Source organism: Paramisgurnus dabryanus, chromosome 17 (genome assembly GCF_030506205.2).
Source record: "Paramisgurnus dabryanus chromosome 17, PD_genome_1.1, whole genome shotgun sequence".
In the NCBI taxonomy this organism is placed as follows: domain Eukaryota; kingdom Metazoa; phylum Chordata; class Actinopteri; order Cypriniformes; family Cobitidae; genus Paramisgurnus; species Paramisgurnus dabryanus.
Window position 1 is genome coordinate 29,439,428 of NC_133353.1, and position 18,366 is coordinate 29,457,793.

General features: G+C 36.2%; 1 protein-coding gene across 1 annotated transcript; it reads right to left on the bottom strand.

The window, feature by feature from the left end:
- Positions 1 to 1,893: 1,893 nt before the first annotated feature.
- itpka (inositol-trisphosphate 3-kinase A) lies at positions 1,894 to 17,995 on the bottom strand. Its single transcript, XM_065288367.2, has 7 exons — positions 17,286 to 17,995; positions 11,501 to 11,600; positions 8,398 to 8,611; positions 6,099 to 6,303; positions 5,627 to 5,725; positions 4,012 to 4,083; positions 1,894 to 3,651 (listed from the first exon to the last, which is right to left on the bottom strand). The coding sequence occupies exons 1-7, from the start codon at positions 17,718 to 17,720 to the stop codon at positions 3,448 to 3,450; spliced, it is 1,329 nt and encodes a 442-aa protein (XP_065144439.2). The 5' UTR covers positions 17,721 to 17,995; the 3' UTR covers positions 1,894 to 3,447.
- Positions 17,996 to 18,366: the final 371 nt, after the last annotated feature.

Sequence of the window (18,366 nt, forward strand, 5' to 3'; positions counted from 1 at the left end):
TTTTTTAAGCGATCCTTCAAAATGCGCATAAAATCTTGATGGAAACATGGTTAGTAGCTGGGTTTCCATCGAAACGTGAAGCGAATCTTTTCAAAAATCGCAAAAAAAAGAAAAAAAAAAGAAATGCAAATTAGGTGCGGTTCCATCAAATTGTTTAGGCGAATGACGGTGGTATTGGTAACCTAGTAACCAACAGTAAACAAAACAAGGTACCCGTGGAAAATGGAGACTGCGTGTAGTCACGATGGGGCTTATTTATTTATAAGCAGTGCAGCTTGTAATTGCCAAACTGAATGATGTGCACAGAAATAGGAATGCAACATTTTTGATGAAGGCGAGGACATTAAGACGACGTCGAGCCCCATTTATGGTCCAACGGAAACAGACGGTCAGTCCCGTGGGTGTTTACTACATAAGAATTAATTCGGCAAATTCGTTTACATCTCCCATTTTTGGCATTAACTCTTTTTCGCACAAATCAAAAACCACCTCAAGCGAGCGTACATTTAATATTTTTTATAGAATTTTTATAGAAATTTGGCGTTTTTAATCACTCGTTTTTGATGCGATCCTTCAAAATGCCCATAAATTCTAGTCGATGGAAACATGGCTAACACAGCTGGATTCCATCAAAACATGAAGCGAATCTTTTCAAAATTCGCAAAAAAAGAAATGCGAATTAGGTGCGTTCCATCAAGTTGTTTGAGCGAATGATGGTTGTATTGGTAACCTAGTAACCATGCAACTGTAAACAAAACAGGCAGGCATGGAACATTGAGAGAGGGCTGCATGTAACGTTACTGTAGTCACGATGGGGCAAGTTATTAATTTATTAGCAGTGCAGCTTTTAATTGCTAAACTGAATGCCATGTTTCCATTACAACAATAGCCATGTTTCCATCACCATAATTGTATCGCATCGGAAACTAGTGGAAACGCCACATTTCAATTAAAAATCTTTATTCGCAATAAAGTTTTTACGCTCGCTTGAGGTGGTTTTTGGTTTGTGCGAAAAATAGTAAATGCGAAAAATGGGAGATGGAAACGCATTTGCGTTTGAATTAATTCTGACGCGGGACTGACCTTCTAGCTGTTTCCGGAGTTGTCTTTGCCATATATGGGTCTCGACGTCGTGGCAATGTGCTCGTGTGCCTTCATAAAAAGTCTGCATTCCTTCTTCTGTGCACAGCATTCAGTTTAGCAATTACAAGCTGCACGGCAAATACATTAATAAATTGCCCCATCGTGACTACATGCAGTCCTGTCTACATTTTCCACGCGCATTGTTTTGTTTACTGTTGGTTACTAGGTTACCAATACCACCGTCATTCGTCCAAAACAACTTGGAAACGCACCTAATTCGCATTTCTATGTTTATCTTTTTTTTTGCGAATTTTAATAAAGCTAATGATTTTATGGGCATTTTGAAGTATCGCATCAACGAGTTATGAAAATGCCGAATATCAATAAAAAATCCCTTAATTCGCATTAAATGTTTTACGCTCGCTTGATGTGGTAATTTATGCGAAAAAAAAATAATGCGAATAAACTGAGATGGAAACGCATTTGCCGAATAAATTCTAACGTGGCGAACATAAACTCACGTGACTGACCGTCTAGCTGTTTCCGCTGAAGTTGTCTTTACCATATATGGGCTCGACGTCGTCTTAATGTCCTTACTGCTAATGCTGCATAAAAAATGCTGCGTTCCTTCTTTACTACATGATTACATGCAGTCTTGTCTTAATATTCCAAGAGTGCTTTGTTTTGTTTACTGTTGGTTGGTTACCAGGTTACCAAACACCGTCATTCGCTCAAACAACTTGATTAAAAAGCGAATTTCGCTTCACGTTTGATGGAAACCCAGCTATTGTCAAGTAAGTCTCGTGTGTCTGTCACGTCATAGTCTCATTTATTGTCATCAGTTTATGTCATGTTATTTTTTTCCCATGTGGGCCTTTTGTTTTCTTAGTTTAAATAAAAATTTTGAGTTCACAAGTTAGTAAATCTTATTGTGTTTATTGTGAATGTTGCTGAGTAAAAAGCAAATCTTAAATTAAAGGTTTTCAACTACTATTTGTGATAATAAATAAGCTACTAAAAAAATCTGAAATATGATACCCAAACTTTCTTGTTTAACTTCTGGTTCCTTTGCTGAAAAAAATACCAAGTGATTTTTGAGCAGACGTTTTATTGTCATAAACCTACTGCCCAATGAACACTATAACAAAACTCACCCACTCCAATATAAAATAGTGTCACAAGGTTAAGTTTGTGTGAGCCATAAAATAAAATAAAAACTTTCTGATGTGCAGAAAGATTGCGACCCAGATCTTCATACATAACACCTATACAATACACCCGTGTAATCATCAAAAGAATAACCTGTAACACCACCCTTGATTGATTACTGCAGTGTCAAAGCATTAAATATCATCAAACATATTGTGAATTGGGAAACACTATTTTATGGTGTCTTTGTTCCACATGTTACATGTCAATTACTATAGTAATATAACATGCAGCTAACCAAAACCAAACCCCAACCCTATAGTAATAAAATTTATATATATTATAATGTATAACAATGCAACAGTGACACCGTAAAATAAAATGTAACCAAAATTTGTATTTGCACTCCCACCCTCCCACTAGTTTGTGTATACTATAAGTTTGTAAATCAGTTGTTTGACTAGTGTTGGTTGGGCATAGACATCTAGCAATGCTGCATAAAACCAATTGTTCTTACAAGTTTGTTTCACAATGTTAAAAAAATGCTGGCTTGTTTCAACCCGTGGTTGGGTTTGTCCACATTAGAGTGTACACAAAGTGAACAGAATTGATATTAATCAATCTTTTGACAGGTTTCAACATGCACACTACCACCCAAACATTTGGACGCACACCACAAAATTTTGTTTTTGAGCTACGCTATGTATGAATTTTCTACAAAACTATTTTTAATAATGTAAAGTAGCCATCAGGTGACTACCAAACTCCAATACTGTGAAAGTATTCCAGCATGCACCTTATTATTAAGTTTGAGTGTCATAAGGGGTTAAATGCTAAGATGGTGCAGAGCTGTAAAGAAGACACATTTTTAAAGATAAAGTATAACGTGTTTCAATACCGTTTTGATCGCAGCATAATTTCCATACTTCAGTTTGTGTGTCCAAAGTTTTGACAGGCAGAGCACATAAAATGCACACAATTACAGACAATATGTTAAAGATATATTGCAATACTAAGGACAAATGTGAGTTTTCAAAGCCATGATTATGTTCTGACAGTGAAATGCTTTTACAGCTTAATACTGTAAAGTAATAATTTTTTTTACACAATGATGCCTCCCCATAATGCACCACAAAGGTTTGTACTGTAAATGTCTATTATCATCATCCGTCCTGTCACAGTAGGGCAAAAGTTTGCAATGGGAAGTCAGTAAGACTATTCTCTGGCCAGTGATGCAAGAATCTGCAACAGGTTGTCAAAGCCCCATAAGTATCCATCCTCTCGGTTGCCCTCCGCCCAGGGTTTGTAGTGATCCAAGATCTGTCCTTCTGGGAGAGGAATGGTTTTACCAAAATCAATGACCCAGACTTCGGCTCTGCCTTTGTGATTGTGAATGAACAGCAGTGAGCTTCCAACGACCTTAAAGACACAAATGAAGAAAATTGGGAAGGACCAAACATTTGGCAAAATTTACAAACATTTTGTTTTATAATTTGTGCTATCCATTGTTACCGGTGTCTCTCTGGTAAACAGGTACACTAACCATTCATAGCATAGTTATTACAGTAAAAAAAAAAGAAAGAATAATGGTACATAAAAATATTGAAATCATTTACATTTTACTCAACACCTAAATTACCAAAGTCTTACAAATGCAAAAAAGTATAGTAAAATATTTACATATAATATAGTGCAACTCTTTACAAATATATTCGTAACAAATTTAAGCGAAAATCCAAATTTGGGTTAACTATGGAACAAAAAAGTAAGATTTTTTACCTCGTGTTTTTTGAAGAACTCTGATTTCATCATAGCCTGTTTAATATCCTCAAGTCTTGTAATATATGAGTTCTGTTAGAGGTATGTGACGAAGAAAAGCATAACATGAATCAATAATTATACTGATGGTACATATTCAGCATTCATGAATAACTGTTTTAACTTAAAATGTTAAAAATAAAGGAACTTAAATTAGCGACTACCTCAGTTTTCCTGAATTGCTTAAATACACCTTATCCTGGGAAGTAGGGATGCATAACGATTAATCGCGATTAATCTATAGCAGAATAAAAGTTTTTGTTTACGTCATATATGTGTGTAAACTGTGTATAATAATTATGTATAGATAAATGCGCACACATGCATGTATATATTTAAGAAATGTTTAGATGTGTATATACATTTGTATATTTATGTATAATTTATATTATATATAAATATAAATACTTAATATATAAATATATATTCTTTCTTAAAATTATACATGCATGTGTGCATATTTACATACATAATTATTATTCACAGGTCACACATATATATGATGTAAACAAAAACTTTTATTCTGCTATAGATTAATCGCGACTAATCGTTTGCCTTTACATATTTCATACTGCATTCATTTGGGCTATTGTAATACTATTTATTACACAGCTCATTGGAATGCTTGATTCTGATTGGCCATTTGCGACATTTGCAGGTTTGTTATTCTCGGATAAAAAACACTCAAAACTAATAACTATAAGAATATGTCTTTTAAACTATTTCTCTGCCAGCTATTTTTTTTTTAAGTTGCCAGTTAGCATTTTTTTGGGGGTGATTTTTGCAAAAGTTTCACAAAATGCCTTCCAGGAAAAATTTCTAAATATATAAACATACAATATATTAAGTTGGACCGTCTCCCGTTTCCAAAGCGTTTTCAGAAATTGTGCACTTCACCTTTAAACAAAATAGTGTGTTCGTGCCATTTAAACATTTAAAAAAAAAAATGTGTTTTTGTTCGCAGAAGCTCTGAATTTGTTAAAAATGAACAAATAAAATAAAATATTTAAAATTAATATTAAATGTTACCTTACACAGTAAAAAATTGCAAAATTAAGTTAAAACAACTTGTTTTTTCAAGTCAACCTACTTTATAAAGTTTTGGCTGTGAAAAGTTGACAACTTATAAAATCAAGTTGAAATTGTTTAACTTAATTTTTTTTAGTTAAAGTAACATAAAAATATATGTTGATTTGACAAAAATGCTGCATTTTTTACAGTGTACTTATAAGGTAAAGAGCCGTGTCATAAGCGGGATGATGTACAGGCAGCTGGTTGTTTTCGTAAAATAAGCCCCTTCAGTGTGATACAAGACCCTTCGCTTTGTGTTGAGTCCCTGTCAAGGCTTATTTCTGCAATAATAACCCGGCTGCCTATACATTATCCCCTTACTTAACCACTTTGTGGGAGCATCTAGTAAGTGGATAAACATATTTATTTAGCCAGACTTATAAATTCTGGATTAAAAGTAATTTCCATTACGTTACCATGAATGCAAACAATGTTTTATGAAAATGTAGGTGTGCATGCCTAACATAACACAACCGGTTGATCTAGTTTCTAAGAAGTCACGCACGATTATGTTTTTATTTCCATGGACAAAATCCCTGAAGACTTCAGTGACATCATCTTTTGACCGCGTCCTTTTAAAGTCTGTGCTGCAGTTGTCACCCCTCTGAAATAAAAGAAATAAAAAATATTGTAATTCGTGTGCACATTTTTTCATATTAAAAAGTATTAAAAGCATAAAAGAAATGTGAAAAATTATGTATTTTTAGAAAGCTGTTTTATTTTATTTGTAATAAATGACAAAAGTGCCATGGTTGGATAGTGCAGATTAAGGGGTGGTATTATCCCCTTCTGACATCACAAGGGGAGCCAAATTTCAATAAATGTTGATAGAAGTACTGGGGACCCAAATATAGCTCTTAAACATGGAAAAAGTCAGATTTTCATCATGTCCCTTTAAAAATCAATACTTGTCATGGACACCTATGTGTTTATAACTATTTATATCTTAGCTACAAATTAAAGGGCACTGTGGGTACCTTGATGCCCTCAATACGGAACCCAAGTGTGTTAGTAGAGCTGACGCTTTCTCTCCACTGCATGTAGCGTGGTTTTGTTATCGCCCGCTTGTTTTTTTCCTCAGGTGTAGGCGCCGTACTGTCCACATCCAGCATCTTTTTGTATAAATCTTCACGCATTTTTGGCTTTACCCTGGCCAGTACCAGTTCCTCCTCCAGATATGTTCTGACAGACAGAAATAATACATTTTTCTGTTATAATTGCACATTTAAAAGCCAGTTGAGAGAGCTGTGAGGAGATCAGTCAGTCAGTGCTGATTTCAAAGTCTTTTTTTGAACTTTACGTGACTTCCTGTGTGCTAGAAAAGGAAGTCACAGAGGGACTCCTTGCACACAGCGTCTCTCAGTGTATTGAACGCGTGAAATGTTTGTGAGAAGGAAGCCCTCAGGGACGCCCTGCGTCTGCCTCTGTAAAAATGCATGTAGTTTTGACTGCATATGCACAGGAAGTGGTTATTATTGTTGTTCGTTGTGTGAGAGAGCCTCTCTCTTCATGAGCTCCACCCACTGCCCTGACAGGAAGCAGACCAAGTACCAAAACAGGTGTTTAGCAGGTCTAGTTTTCCACAGCACACAAAAAAAGCTCATAAAGTGTGAGTCTTACTATACAAAGGAGAGAATTACACGTTAGAAATTTTGGTGCGGCTTAAAATTTCTCTAAAATCAGTTATCGGCTCTAGTGTTTTACGCGCCGTAAATAGTCAACTAAAGAGTTAACCATGTACATTTTTTTTTTTTTAGGTTTTTAACAGCAAATTTCTTCATTCATTTGGTTAATTTTAATTGTATTTATTTAAATTGATTGAAAAAAGTAAATTCATGGTTAATGTAGTAAAACCATAGTTTTGTTATTAGTAATCAATACACCAAAAAAAACATGGTTACTACACTTTTACCACAAAAACACATGGTTAATTTTCCTAAGGGCACTGGTGAAGATCAGAATGTATCATTATGGTACAAAAAGCTATGCTACTACATATATTTGTTCCATTTCTGATCGAAGATTTTCCGTCTTTGACAGATAGATCACTGATAGATCTGCACAGCGCTGCTGAAGTACAGTGACATAAAAAAAGTCATTGGGGTTTAGTTTAGTTTCTTTTTACACGTTTGTTAATATTTTAATTGCAATAGCGTTTTGTAATTTGATTTGTTAATATTTGCCTGTTCAGGCACAAAGGTCGCGTGTTTTACCACCTCCGCTGTCACTGCTGGAAAAAAACCAATCTGCTTCATGTGATTGCAGTATTTTCTTCAACCCATGTAAATATAAGTGGGTGATTCTTGCGAAATTAGACTTGCGAGGTGTCTTGAAACATTTTGATAATAAAAGTAAATGCTATCAAAATAATCATACAGTTACAAACATCTTTTCATGTACTATTTTGCATATAATTTCAAATGACATCATACAAACCAATTTTGTTGTTTTTTCCACATTTAAGGGGAACATTTTCATTACCGCAACGTGTCCATGACTGGATTTGGGTTCTTGTCATGAAAATATTTATAATTAAAAAAATCTAAAAAATAAAAAGCTTCAGTGCATGTTATACCATAAACATTTACAGTAAAGAAACATGTGGTATTTGTTGATCATTGGTAAATGTAGAGACAATAATAAGGAATATAAATGTGTCCAAGACCAATTTTCTCATCCTCCGCAACAATTTTCAATCATTGTTTAAGGCCTCATTTTTACACTCAAGATGGCTACCAGATAACCAGTTCTTATTTTTTCTCTCCAGATAAAAGTTGACATTTTCTTTGTCTTAGTACTTAGACAACTTTTTAGTTCTCATTACCAAAACATGAGTTTGTAAATGCATGTATTTAATGTAATATCATGCTGCGGTAATGATCATTTTTGATAATGATAATCTAAAAAGTGTAAATAATTCTAGGAAATATTTTTTAAATCCTCTAAAAATAATGATTATAGTAAGTTCAGACCTTAATCTTATATGTGCAAAAAAATTGGCTTCGAAGGGCTTTTTAAAAATTCTGTTGCTGGACACCTTCTAAATCTGGATTTCGTGAGAATACAAGTTTGTAAAGCAACCTGCCAATTTTTTTTTTTGTCAAACACAGATGGCGATAGAGAGGCAAACGTAATGAATGTAGCTTTAATCATCAAATAATTTTGACTGACAATAAAAGCTGTTTTGCTTGGCCAACGGAATGTAAAAATATACAAAATAATCTAAACAACATGTTGTGCATTAAAGGCCCATTTAAGGTCTTTCTGTCAATGTACCTCATTCCCATCTTGCAGTCCATGACATTTGGTGACTCAAAGCCGGCCAGCAAGTCTTTCATTTTCAGAAAGAGCTCGCCATCTCTGTCCACCACTCCATAGTAGCTTGGCACGAAGGAATATAAAGCATCCTCTTTCAGCCACTCGAAACACATCTTCTCATTCTCAGAGAACTTTTTTAGTATGGATCCTTCATCTGCCGCTTTGAAGCTGCCTGGGCAGAAACACAAACACAGACATGAACCCACTGGAGCACAGATAATCAAAAGCAAAGCATACAGGGCTTTGTCAATCCTTAAAGGGACAGTTCATCCAAAAAATTTTATTGTGTCAGCATTTACTTGACCTCAGAGATTTACAGCTAATACTGTGCCTAAAGGTCGAAGTATGATCTATTTTTACGCATGCGTGTCATGCAAGTTTCGTCATCAGAAGAGTGCACGCGTACTGTACACCAGTGGTTCTAAAACTTTTTTGGTGTGTGGCCCCCCTTGTGTACAGAGCCCCCCCCCAAAAGAAAATGTATGACATAAAATATTTAAAAACATCAAATTTGAATTAAACAAACTTATTAAAATATACAATGTAGTGATGTTGGTTATGTTTAATTACACACAATTCATGATAAATTAATGTATTTTATAAACTGTCATAAAATTGGGGCCCCCAGTTTGAGAACCACTGCTGTACAAGCAGCGTCGGATTTTTGAAACCCTGCGTACATTATATGCGTAGTTCACGCATGCGCCTACAGGAGAATGTAGTATGTAGCCCAGGAGATGCATTGCATTTTTGTTGCATTGTCTGTGTACATGTACGAGCACACAGCAAGGCTGTGTGTTCGACTGTGTACATTCCCATACACCTAAAAAAACAGACCATACTTTGGGCTTAAAAGGACACTCTACTTTTTTTTTAAATATGCTAATTTTACAGTTAAACATTTGATTTTTATTGTTTTGGAATCCATTCAGCTGATCTCCGTGTGTGGCGCTAGCACTTTTAGCATAGCTTAGCACAATCCATTGAATCTGATTAGACCATTAGCATCGCGCTCAAAAATAACCAAAGAGTTTCAATATTTTTCCTATTTAAAACTTGACTCTTCTGTAGTTACATCATGTACTAAGACCGACTGAAATTTAAAAGTTGCAATTTTCTAGGCCGATATGGCTAGGAACTATACTCTCATTCTGCCGTAATAATCAAGGACTTGTGACATGTTACAGCAGCAGGCGTAGTGATATTATGCAAAGCCTGATTATAGTCCCCTGGCTGCTATTGAAAGTAACCAAGGGGACTATTTTCCAGCAGTGCGTGATATCACTACGCCTGCTGCTGCCATGTTACAGCAGCAAAGTCCTTGATTATTACGAAACCCTTTGGTTATTGAGCGCGATGCTAATGGTCCCAATCAGATTCAATGGATTATGCTAAGCTAAGCTTAAAGTGATACCGCCAGACCCAGAGATCAGCTGAATGGATTTCAAAAAGGTAAAAATCAATTGGGCACAGAAGATTGACAGAAGTTTGAGCGAGAGGGGGAGTAGTCAGGAGTGATGATGTCACTGCGCACCAAGGTTGAAGTGCTGCAAAATAAGTGCTTTTCTGCCATACAATATAGTTCTTATTTTCTATCCGCTCATGTAACAGTCTTTAAATAGGGAAATGGAACACTCTAAAAAAACAAACGGTGCTATATAGCACCAAAACAATTGCTTTGGATCGTAACGATAGAAGAACCATTTTAGTGCCATATAGCACCGGTGAAGAACCAGTGAAGCACCAGTGAAGCACCAGTGTAGAACCATATAGGGGCCATATAGCACCACATATGGTTCTACATAGCACTATATGGTTCTACACAGGTGCTTCACTGGTGCTTCACTGGTTCTTCACCGGTGCTATATGGCACTAAAAATGGTTCTTCTATCGTTACGATCCAAAGCAACTGTTTTGGTGCTATATAGCACCGTTTGTTTTTTAGAGTGAAGTGTTTGGTGGCTTCTAAATTTATCCTTGTTTGGATCCTAAGGAATAAATGGGGCTAGGCTAAATGCTAACACATTCACAATGTGCTGAACAAAGATTAAGTGCACGCATTGAAAAAAGATAGGTATGTATTTATTAGTCTAAGTTGAAGTAAGAACATAGTAAAATATTGAAAAACGGTGGTGTTTTCCTTTAAAGCTGGGTGCACAATGCTAGCGGCTGGCAACGGCATGTCCAGCAAAGTTCAACTTTACGCAAATGATGAGTGACTTTGGGAGCAACTACAAATGAGAATGAAGCATGCACTGTAAAAAATTTGCAGCATTTTTGTAAAATCAACATTTATTTAAATTAAACAGTTTAAACAATTTCAACTTGATTTTATAAGTTATGTCAACTTTTTTAAGCCAAAACTTAAAATAGTAGGTGGAATTGACTTGCAAAAGCAAGTTGTTTTAACTTCATGCTGCATATTTTTTACACTGCAGTGGAGCTCACGTTATCCATCTCTCAACAGTTACTGTGGTGGACAGTTGCTCATTTGTTCATGACTGTTACTAGGACAAACAGATTTAGGAACTGACCTCTTTAAAAGAGACACTGGCGGTGTGCACAGAGCCATAATATGTCTTTCTGTGTGCTACGTATGAAAATAAGTTATAGTTGTTTGGAATAATAGGAAGTTAATGATAAGTAGTTTAATTATGTGAACTGTGTATTTAACTTAAAGCTTGAAGCACTCTCTGTCATTTTTGAGCCTTGACAGACCATTCGCTTTTAATGCAAGTCAACATTTTAATGAACATTACTTGTGTTTCATGAAAGAAAAAATCATCAGTTTTGAAATTATATTAGGGGTAATTAGTCAATACAAAGTATGATTTATTTAATATATGCACCAACGCTTTATTATTTTACTGAGGAAAAAAATAAAACCATGAAACCGTCATGTGAATACTGTATGTACAAGTATCATAACCCTGTTCAATCCCACTTCCCTAAAAACAGGATTAAATGACTACTTCCCTTGTGCATTTAGTATAAAAGACTACCATTTACACAAGGCAAAGACGTACTACAATTTAGAGATATCAGACCATTGCTCACTTACCTTCATGGCCTGCCAACTGAACCCATGGCAGTCGCCTTGAATGTGAAGTTAGCAAATGGCAATGGACAAGGGTCTTCAGCTTCCACCTGGTGTTGTTGTACTGGTAGATAATAAAGCATACGTATTAATGATGGACCAACAGCTATAAATTCAAACATTATATAAATACACTATGTATGCTTTTTTGCATAGAGCAAATCAGGCCCACATTTTTAGTACCCAGAGCGATTCAACCATAAGCCTCAAACCCTGGTAGTGGATCCAATAAAAACACTCTGATCGGTCACCAAAACCAACTGAGAGTGTTTTTTCAAGCCCTGCACAATGTCCTTTAACTGTGTGATTTTGACTCAGACACACTTGGTCTCAGTTTGAGCTGTGAAGACTGGAGATCTTTAGCACTTCAGCCCGTTTGATTTGCTTTGGAAACCATTTCTGTTCATTTGAGAAGTGAAAATCTGTATTTTGCTGTTGCTTTTTTCATTTCCCGGACAGGGCTTATCCTAGTCCCAGACTAAAATACATGTTTGAATTGCCTTAATTTAATAACATCTTGTACTGACATTTTAACATACTGTATATCAAGGCTATGGTTTTGTCTTAAGATGCACACCAGTTTTGTTTTTGTAAGATTTGTTTGTAAAATACACTTAAATGTCCTAATATATAAGGCCTAGTCTTGGATTAATCTAAACCCTGTCTGGGAAATTGCCCTATAATGTATTTGAACCAATGCATCATACAAGATGATGCGAATAGCATGACAAAGCAGAAAAAAAATATATACAAACTTGTACAAACTGTCAAATCATCACTTGTAGTCAAAACTAACAAAAAATATTAGGTCGACATGCATGTTAAACTTAAAGGAAAACACCACTGTTTTTCAATATTTTACTATGTTCTTACCTCAACTTAGACAAATTAAAACATACCTAATTTATTCAATGCGTGCACTTAAACTTTGTACAGCGCGTTGTGAATGTGTTAGCATTTAGCCTAGCCCCATTTATTGCTTAGGATCCAAACAGGGATGAATTTAGAAGCCACTGTTTAAAGTCTGTTACATGAAAAAAAATTTAAGTGGATAAAAATGAGAACTATATTGTATGGCGGATGAGCACTTAGTTTGCAGCATTTCGACCTCAGCTCAGTAATATTTATGGAAGTTTAAGTAAATGAAGTGCTCTTCTGCCATCCAATATAGTTCACATTTTTATCTGCTTAAAAAATAACCACGTTTTATTTTGTGCCACCATACTTACTCGTGTAACTCCTCATGTAACAGTCTTTAAATTGGGAAAACAGGGAAGTGTTTGGTGGTTCTAAATTCATCCCTGTTTGGATCCTAAGGAATGAATGTGGCAAAGCTAAATGCTAACACATTCATGACGCGCTGTACAAACATTAAGTGTATGCATTGATAAAAGATAGGGATGTATTAATTTGTCTAAGAACATAGTAAAATATTGAAAAACGGTGGTGTTTTCTTTTAAAGGAGCTATATGTTACATTGACTCTAGGGTGTAAATTTGGTACCGCAGTCTAAATTCAAAATATTGGAGATGTTTTTTCCCTTAAACCAGACACAGGAGCGCAACTGATGATGGAAAGCACAAGTTTATCTGCTGTGTTTTTTGTTTTATGCAAATTACAAACCCCCTCATGTGGATTTATTTGCAGCTCATTACGGAGGTTGCGTCCGCCAGAGGTCGCATTTAGGGCCATTGCGTTTTCATTTAAGCAGCCGTGATAAATGGCAACCGAGCTGTCGCAATACATCCCGGAGGGGCCCTTCAAACGAGCCAACCCGTCTCTCTAACCCTTTCCCCTGCTGAGATACGGCGTACCACTCCCTGAACCTCAAGCGGCCGTAGCTCGGGCGCCTTAGGTCCGCGGCCTTTGCCCTTTGGGTCGCTTGGGTGAACTGGCAGTGGGCAGAATCACACAGACCAAAAAAAAAAACAGACAACCCAACACAGAAGGGACATTTCAAACAGAGAATAACTGTTTCCTAAATATCTACAAATATATTATAGTATTTTTTATTTAGCAGTAAAAATGGGTCTTTGTTGTCCCAGATGGTGTATGTGAAATTTTAGCTCAAAATACCAAACAGATAATTTATTATAGCATGTTAAAATTGCCAATTTGTAGGTGCGAGCAAAAATGTGCTGTTTTGGGTGTGTCCTTTAAAAAGCAAATGAGCTGTCGGAGCCGATGGTGTAGTGGGCTGGGCATTGCTCCAACATGTGGTGCTTTCGCACTTTTGGCAACCCGAGTTCGATTCCCGGCTCGTGGTCATTTGCCAATCCCATACCCCTCTCTCCTCCCTGTACTTTCCTGTCCTCTCCTTACTCACTGACAATTAAAGGCAAAAATTGACAAAAAATATCACTTTAAAAAAAGCAAATGAGCTGATGAAATGCAAACATTGATCGCCATGATGGTAAAACTCAATTGTGCTGTCAATTATTTTTTTCTCTCTCTTTATCTTAGCCCTAAATGGCAGTGTCGTGGTTGGATAGTGCAGATTAAGGGGCGGTATTATTGTAATAAGACTCACTACCTACGTCACAAAAGAGGGAAAATCTGAACTACCTATTTTCTCACATGCTTGCAGAGAATGGTTTACCAAAACTAAGTTACATGGTTGATCTTTTACACATTTTCTAAGTTGATAGAAGCAATGGGCACCCAATTATAGCATTTAAACATGGAAAAAGTGACCCCTTTAAAGGAAAACACCACTGTTTTTTTTAACATTTTACTATGTTCTTACCTCAACTTGGATCAATTAATACATACCTATCTTTTTTCAAAGCGTGCACTTTTACTCTTTGTACAGCGCTTCGTGAATGTGTTAGCATTTAGCCTAGCCCCATTCATTTCTATGGCTCCAAACAGGGATGAATTTAGAAGCCACCAAACACATCCATGTTTTCCCTATTTAAAGAATGTTACATGAGGAGTTACACGAGTAAGTATGGTGGCACAAAATAAACCTTTTGTTTGGCGCCATAGGAATGAATGGGGCAAGGCTAAATGCTAACATATTCATGAAGCGCTGTACAAAGTTGAGATAAGAACATAGTAAAATATTGAAAAACGGTGGTGTTTTCATTTAAGACAGCATTTTTACAGTGCATGTAAATTTTTACTCTTTTTGGGAATATGTAATTTTAATGCATTACATATAACCATTTAAAAATGTTGCTGCCTGAATTATTGACTCTTTTGTCTTCTAAATTGTAATGCATACTGTTGAAAGGTGTTGAAATCATAAGGGCGTAGCTAAACTGCAGCAGTCTTTGTTTTTCTTTCACCTGACACTGCAAAAACAATGTAATATATTTTTGGTTGCGTTCTTCCTCTAGTAGTAGTGAAGTTTAGACAAGGTCAGGTTTGTCAGCATGCGACTATTATATTATAGTCATTCATCGAAAAGCAGTTCTTCTTATAACTGCTTAGGAGGGTTGGACAAGATCCAGAGTGTACTGTACATCACATTTAACGTCAAGCACACGGTGTACAGCCCTCTATAAATACTGAAGAAGCCATAAACCAAAGGCTATGTCCTGCACCTTGTAGAGCTGTGCATACACACATTTCTAACACACCCATAACTAAATATTGAACGGGACAGTCATGCAGATAATGCAAACATTATATCGACTCTCAAACAAATACCAATTAAGTTTTATAAATGTCTGAACGTTTTATTAAACAACAGAAAAGCTCTAAAGAGGGCATGAAATTTATAGATAGAAAAAAAGCCACGTGACATCTGAAGTTACTCTTCCTTCAAATGCTGTTGTTTATGACACTGTGGCTTCATTTTAAATGTCAAGTTTATCTTCTGATAAATATAACTTCGTGTCACTGTGCGTGGTTTGTACGTGTGAGCAGCTTTTCATTATAGGTGTCTGGGATCGGCCTTTAATACTCTTTTAAAAACGATGAATGGCATTTTTCATTGCCGTTTGACTTATCGTGTGATGCAAAAGTTAAACAAAGACGAGTTTATTCAATGCAAGGTGTGTAACTTTTAGACACTATGCAGACATGGCCTCTTGACTTAAACAGACACAGGGTGTTTAAAGTACAGTGACAGCGGATACCTTCTATGGCTGTGATTGAGTTTATCACATCCATTCAAATTAATCACAACATGGCTGTAGTAAAAAAACAAAATGAATTTTTAGAAATGTTTTTGTCTATTTTAGATATTCTTCAAGACTTACAGACACCTTTATCCAAACCAACTTTAAGTGCCCTGAAATGACATTTTATCAAGGCTATCAAAGCCACAACTTTAGTGTTGCTAGCACCACGCTCAGAATAAGCTGAGCTCATTACTTTTAAAAGGTGCTTGCTTAGTTTGTGTTTCTGCAGGTGAACAGGTAAACCATTGTGTTTGGATTTGAACACAAATAAAAATGTATAGCGAGAATGCACTTTGGATAGTAGTGTGAAAGTAAATTTGTTTAATGTGTGCGCACCACAAACCTAAAATCTGTCATTAAATTTGTATAAAGTTCTTTGTTCCGCTGAATACAAAGAAATGTAGTTTGTTTGTAACCAAGCAGATGTGGGGCACCATTGGCTTTCATCACAGGAAACAAAAAATAACACTGTGGAAGTGAATGGTGCCCATATCTTCATTTGTGTTTAGCAGAACAAAAAAATGGTTTAAAACAACGTGAGGGTGAGTAAACTATCCCTTTAATAGTTGTTATCTCTAAATTGGAGTCATTTGAAAATCATCTACATTGCTTGTCTTATCCACAAAAGCATTATTTTTAAACATTGCAAAGGTCACTACTTCAAAAAAAAAAAAAATAAAAAAAAAAAAATTACGAGGACATGAAGAATATATATCTAATCTTCAGGTTTAACAACACTACTTGCCTCCTGGTTAACAAGGTTGCACATTTGTTATATTTACCCAACTCAAACCACCCTGAAGTAGCTTCATGCAAAATTCTGAACAGCCTACTTTGTAAACAGTTGACTTTAATTGATGTTGATATTTTGGTTACGGTTTTTTCAAAGAGGTACACCGCAATTGTTAATTCTATAGACTCTCAATAGTGCAAACATTTCATTAGAAAAACATACAAGAGCAACGTATTGATCAAACCATGTGCCAACCACACACAACGTTCACAGTAACAACCAAGTACAGGCAAGCCTAATAATAAAAAATGTAACACAAATGCCACAGCTTGAATTGTGAGAATTATGCAGATCTGGATTAAAATGTTGTCTGATCTCACTTTGACAACAGATGAAATTTCTCGAGGTACAAGTTAAAGCTACATCAAATACTCCAGCAGAGATAAAAGTATTTCATAACTTTGTAACTCAGCAGTTCCTCATTACTGGTCTATGTTCTAATGTGAGGTTTCGAAGAGTCTGCTCTTATTTTAAGAAGGCACACTTATAGGCTACAGTTTATATATTGACCCCAAATCACAATATATAATATTTCATGTCAGTGCACCATGAATTACCATGCAAATTGTTTTATTATCTGGTCATCATATGTAAAGGGTGGCACGTTTTTTAATTTATTATTTATTTTCCTTCTGAAGATTTGGCTTCATATTATATAAAGGCTATTTACAGATAGGCCTATTGTATAAAACAATGAAAAAATGCACCCTAACTGAAAAAGTCAAGTGTATGGCTATTTAGAAATGGAGCAATAAAATAAGCACGATTCCTCTGTTGACATTCGTTTTAAAGCACGTGAGCCACTAAAATCAATAGCTTAACATACCTCTCCAAATGCTCCAGAGTCCCCGCAATGCTCCAACGTCACGATCCCTTTGCTTTTGGTCTCGTTGTCACTGAGGATGTCATCCTCCGATTCTTCAAACCCCGTGGAGGAGCCATTGGAAGAGAGGGATGAGTTTGAGAGTTTACGGCGCAGTCGTCCGATCTCCCCCTCCTCCTCCAGGTCATCGTGCGTGATCTCCCGCGAGTCCCCATCCGAAGTGATCGTCACCTGCGGCACCTGGCACTCTCTCACCGGGTTAGCGTCTGAGCTCGCTCGCCCACTGTACTGTTCCGCCATGTGTGTCTGATCATCACAAATCTCGGTGGATGAAAAGTTTCTTTCGCGTCCTACTCCTCCTCTGCCCGATCCGTCGCAAATAGGAGACAACCGGGATAACGCCGCCTCTCTCAGCGACCTCCGCCTCTCTTTAGGCATCGAGCCCGGTTCGGGGTTGGGTTTATTCCCTCGGTCCGAGGGGCCACGGGTTCCTGAACTGGGGCCCCCAAAAATCAATCCAGTCTAAATGTGTCGCCACTTCAGTCACTTTTTTGCAGGAAGTTATGTAACAATCGATGTCCATCCAGATAATTCTGTTTACCTTTAGGTGTCAATTCACACCTAGGGAAGCCCAGTAATAGCGCGCAACCTCAGCGCGGTCTACTGTACACTGTGAAGTCAGATCTTCCGCATTGAAGCGTTTCACCTCTCTTCCTGACTTTTAAATTGACTTTTGATATGTTATTTCCTTATTCAGTGTAGTACTTTGACACAATGGTGTTATTGTGGAGTAAACATAAAGTTGACTTTGTCAAACCACAGAACTTGAAAGGTTTATGAAAATATCTACAATATAGGCTGTTGAAGCAATATGTGCAGTAAGATAGTAGGATAGCTAAAAAAAAAACACTTTTAATAAATTTATAGTTTTAATTACGTGTAAAGTTTATGCTTTCCTATCGATACAACAATAGACATATTATTAAAACATTAGGCTATATAGAATAATACTTATAATAGTACCTCAGTTTCGAGATTTATAAATTAGTTTTATATTGAAATTACACTTTAAAGAAAAAACTTT

Coding starts and splice junctions, on each gene's coding strand:
- itpka (XM_065288367.2), bottom strand. CDS start 17,720: ATGCCTAAAGAGAGGCGGAGGTCGCTGAGAGAGGCGGCGTTATCCCGG. Junction 11,601..17,285: donor ACTCTGGAGCATTTGGAGAG/GTATGTTAAGCT, acceptor ATTATCTACCAG/TACAACAACACCAGGTGGAA. Junction 6,304..8,397: donor GACTGCAAGATGGGAATGAG/GTACATTGACAG, acceptor TCTGTCTGTCAG/AACATATCTGGAGGAGGAAC.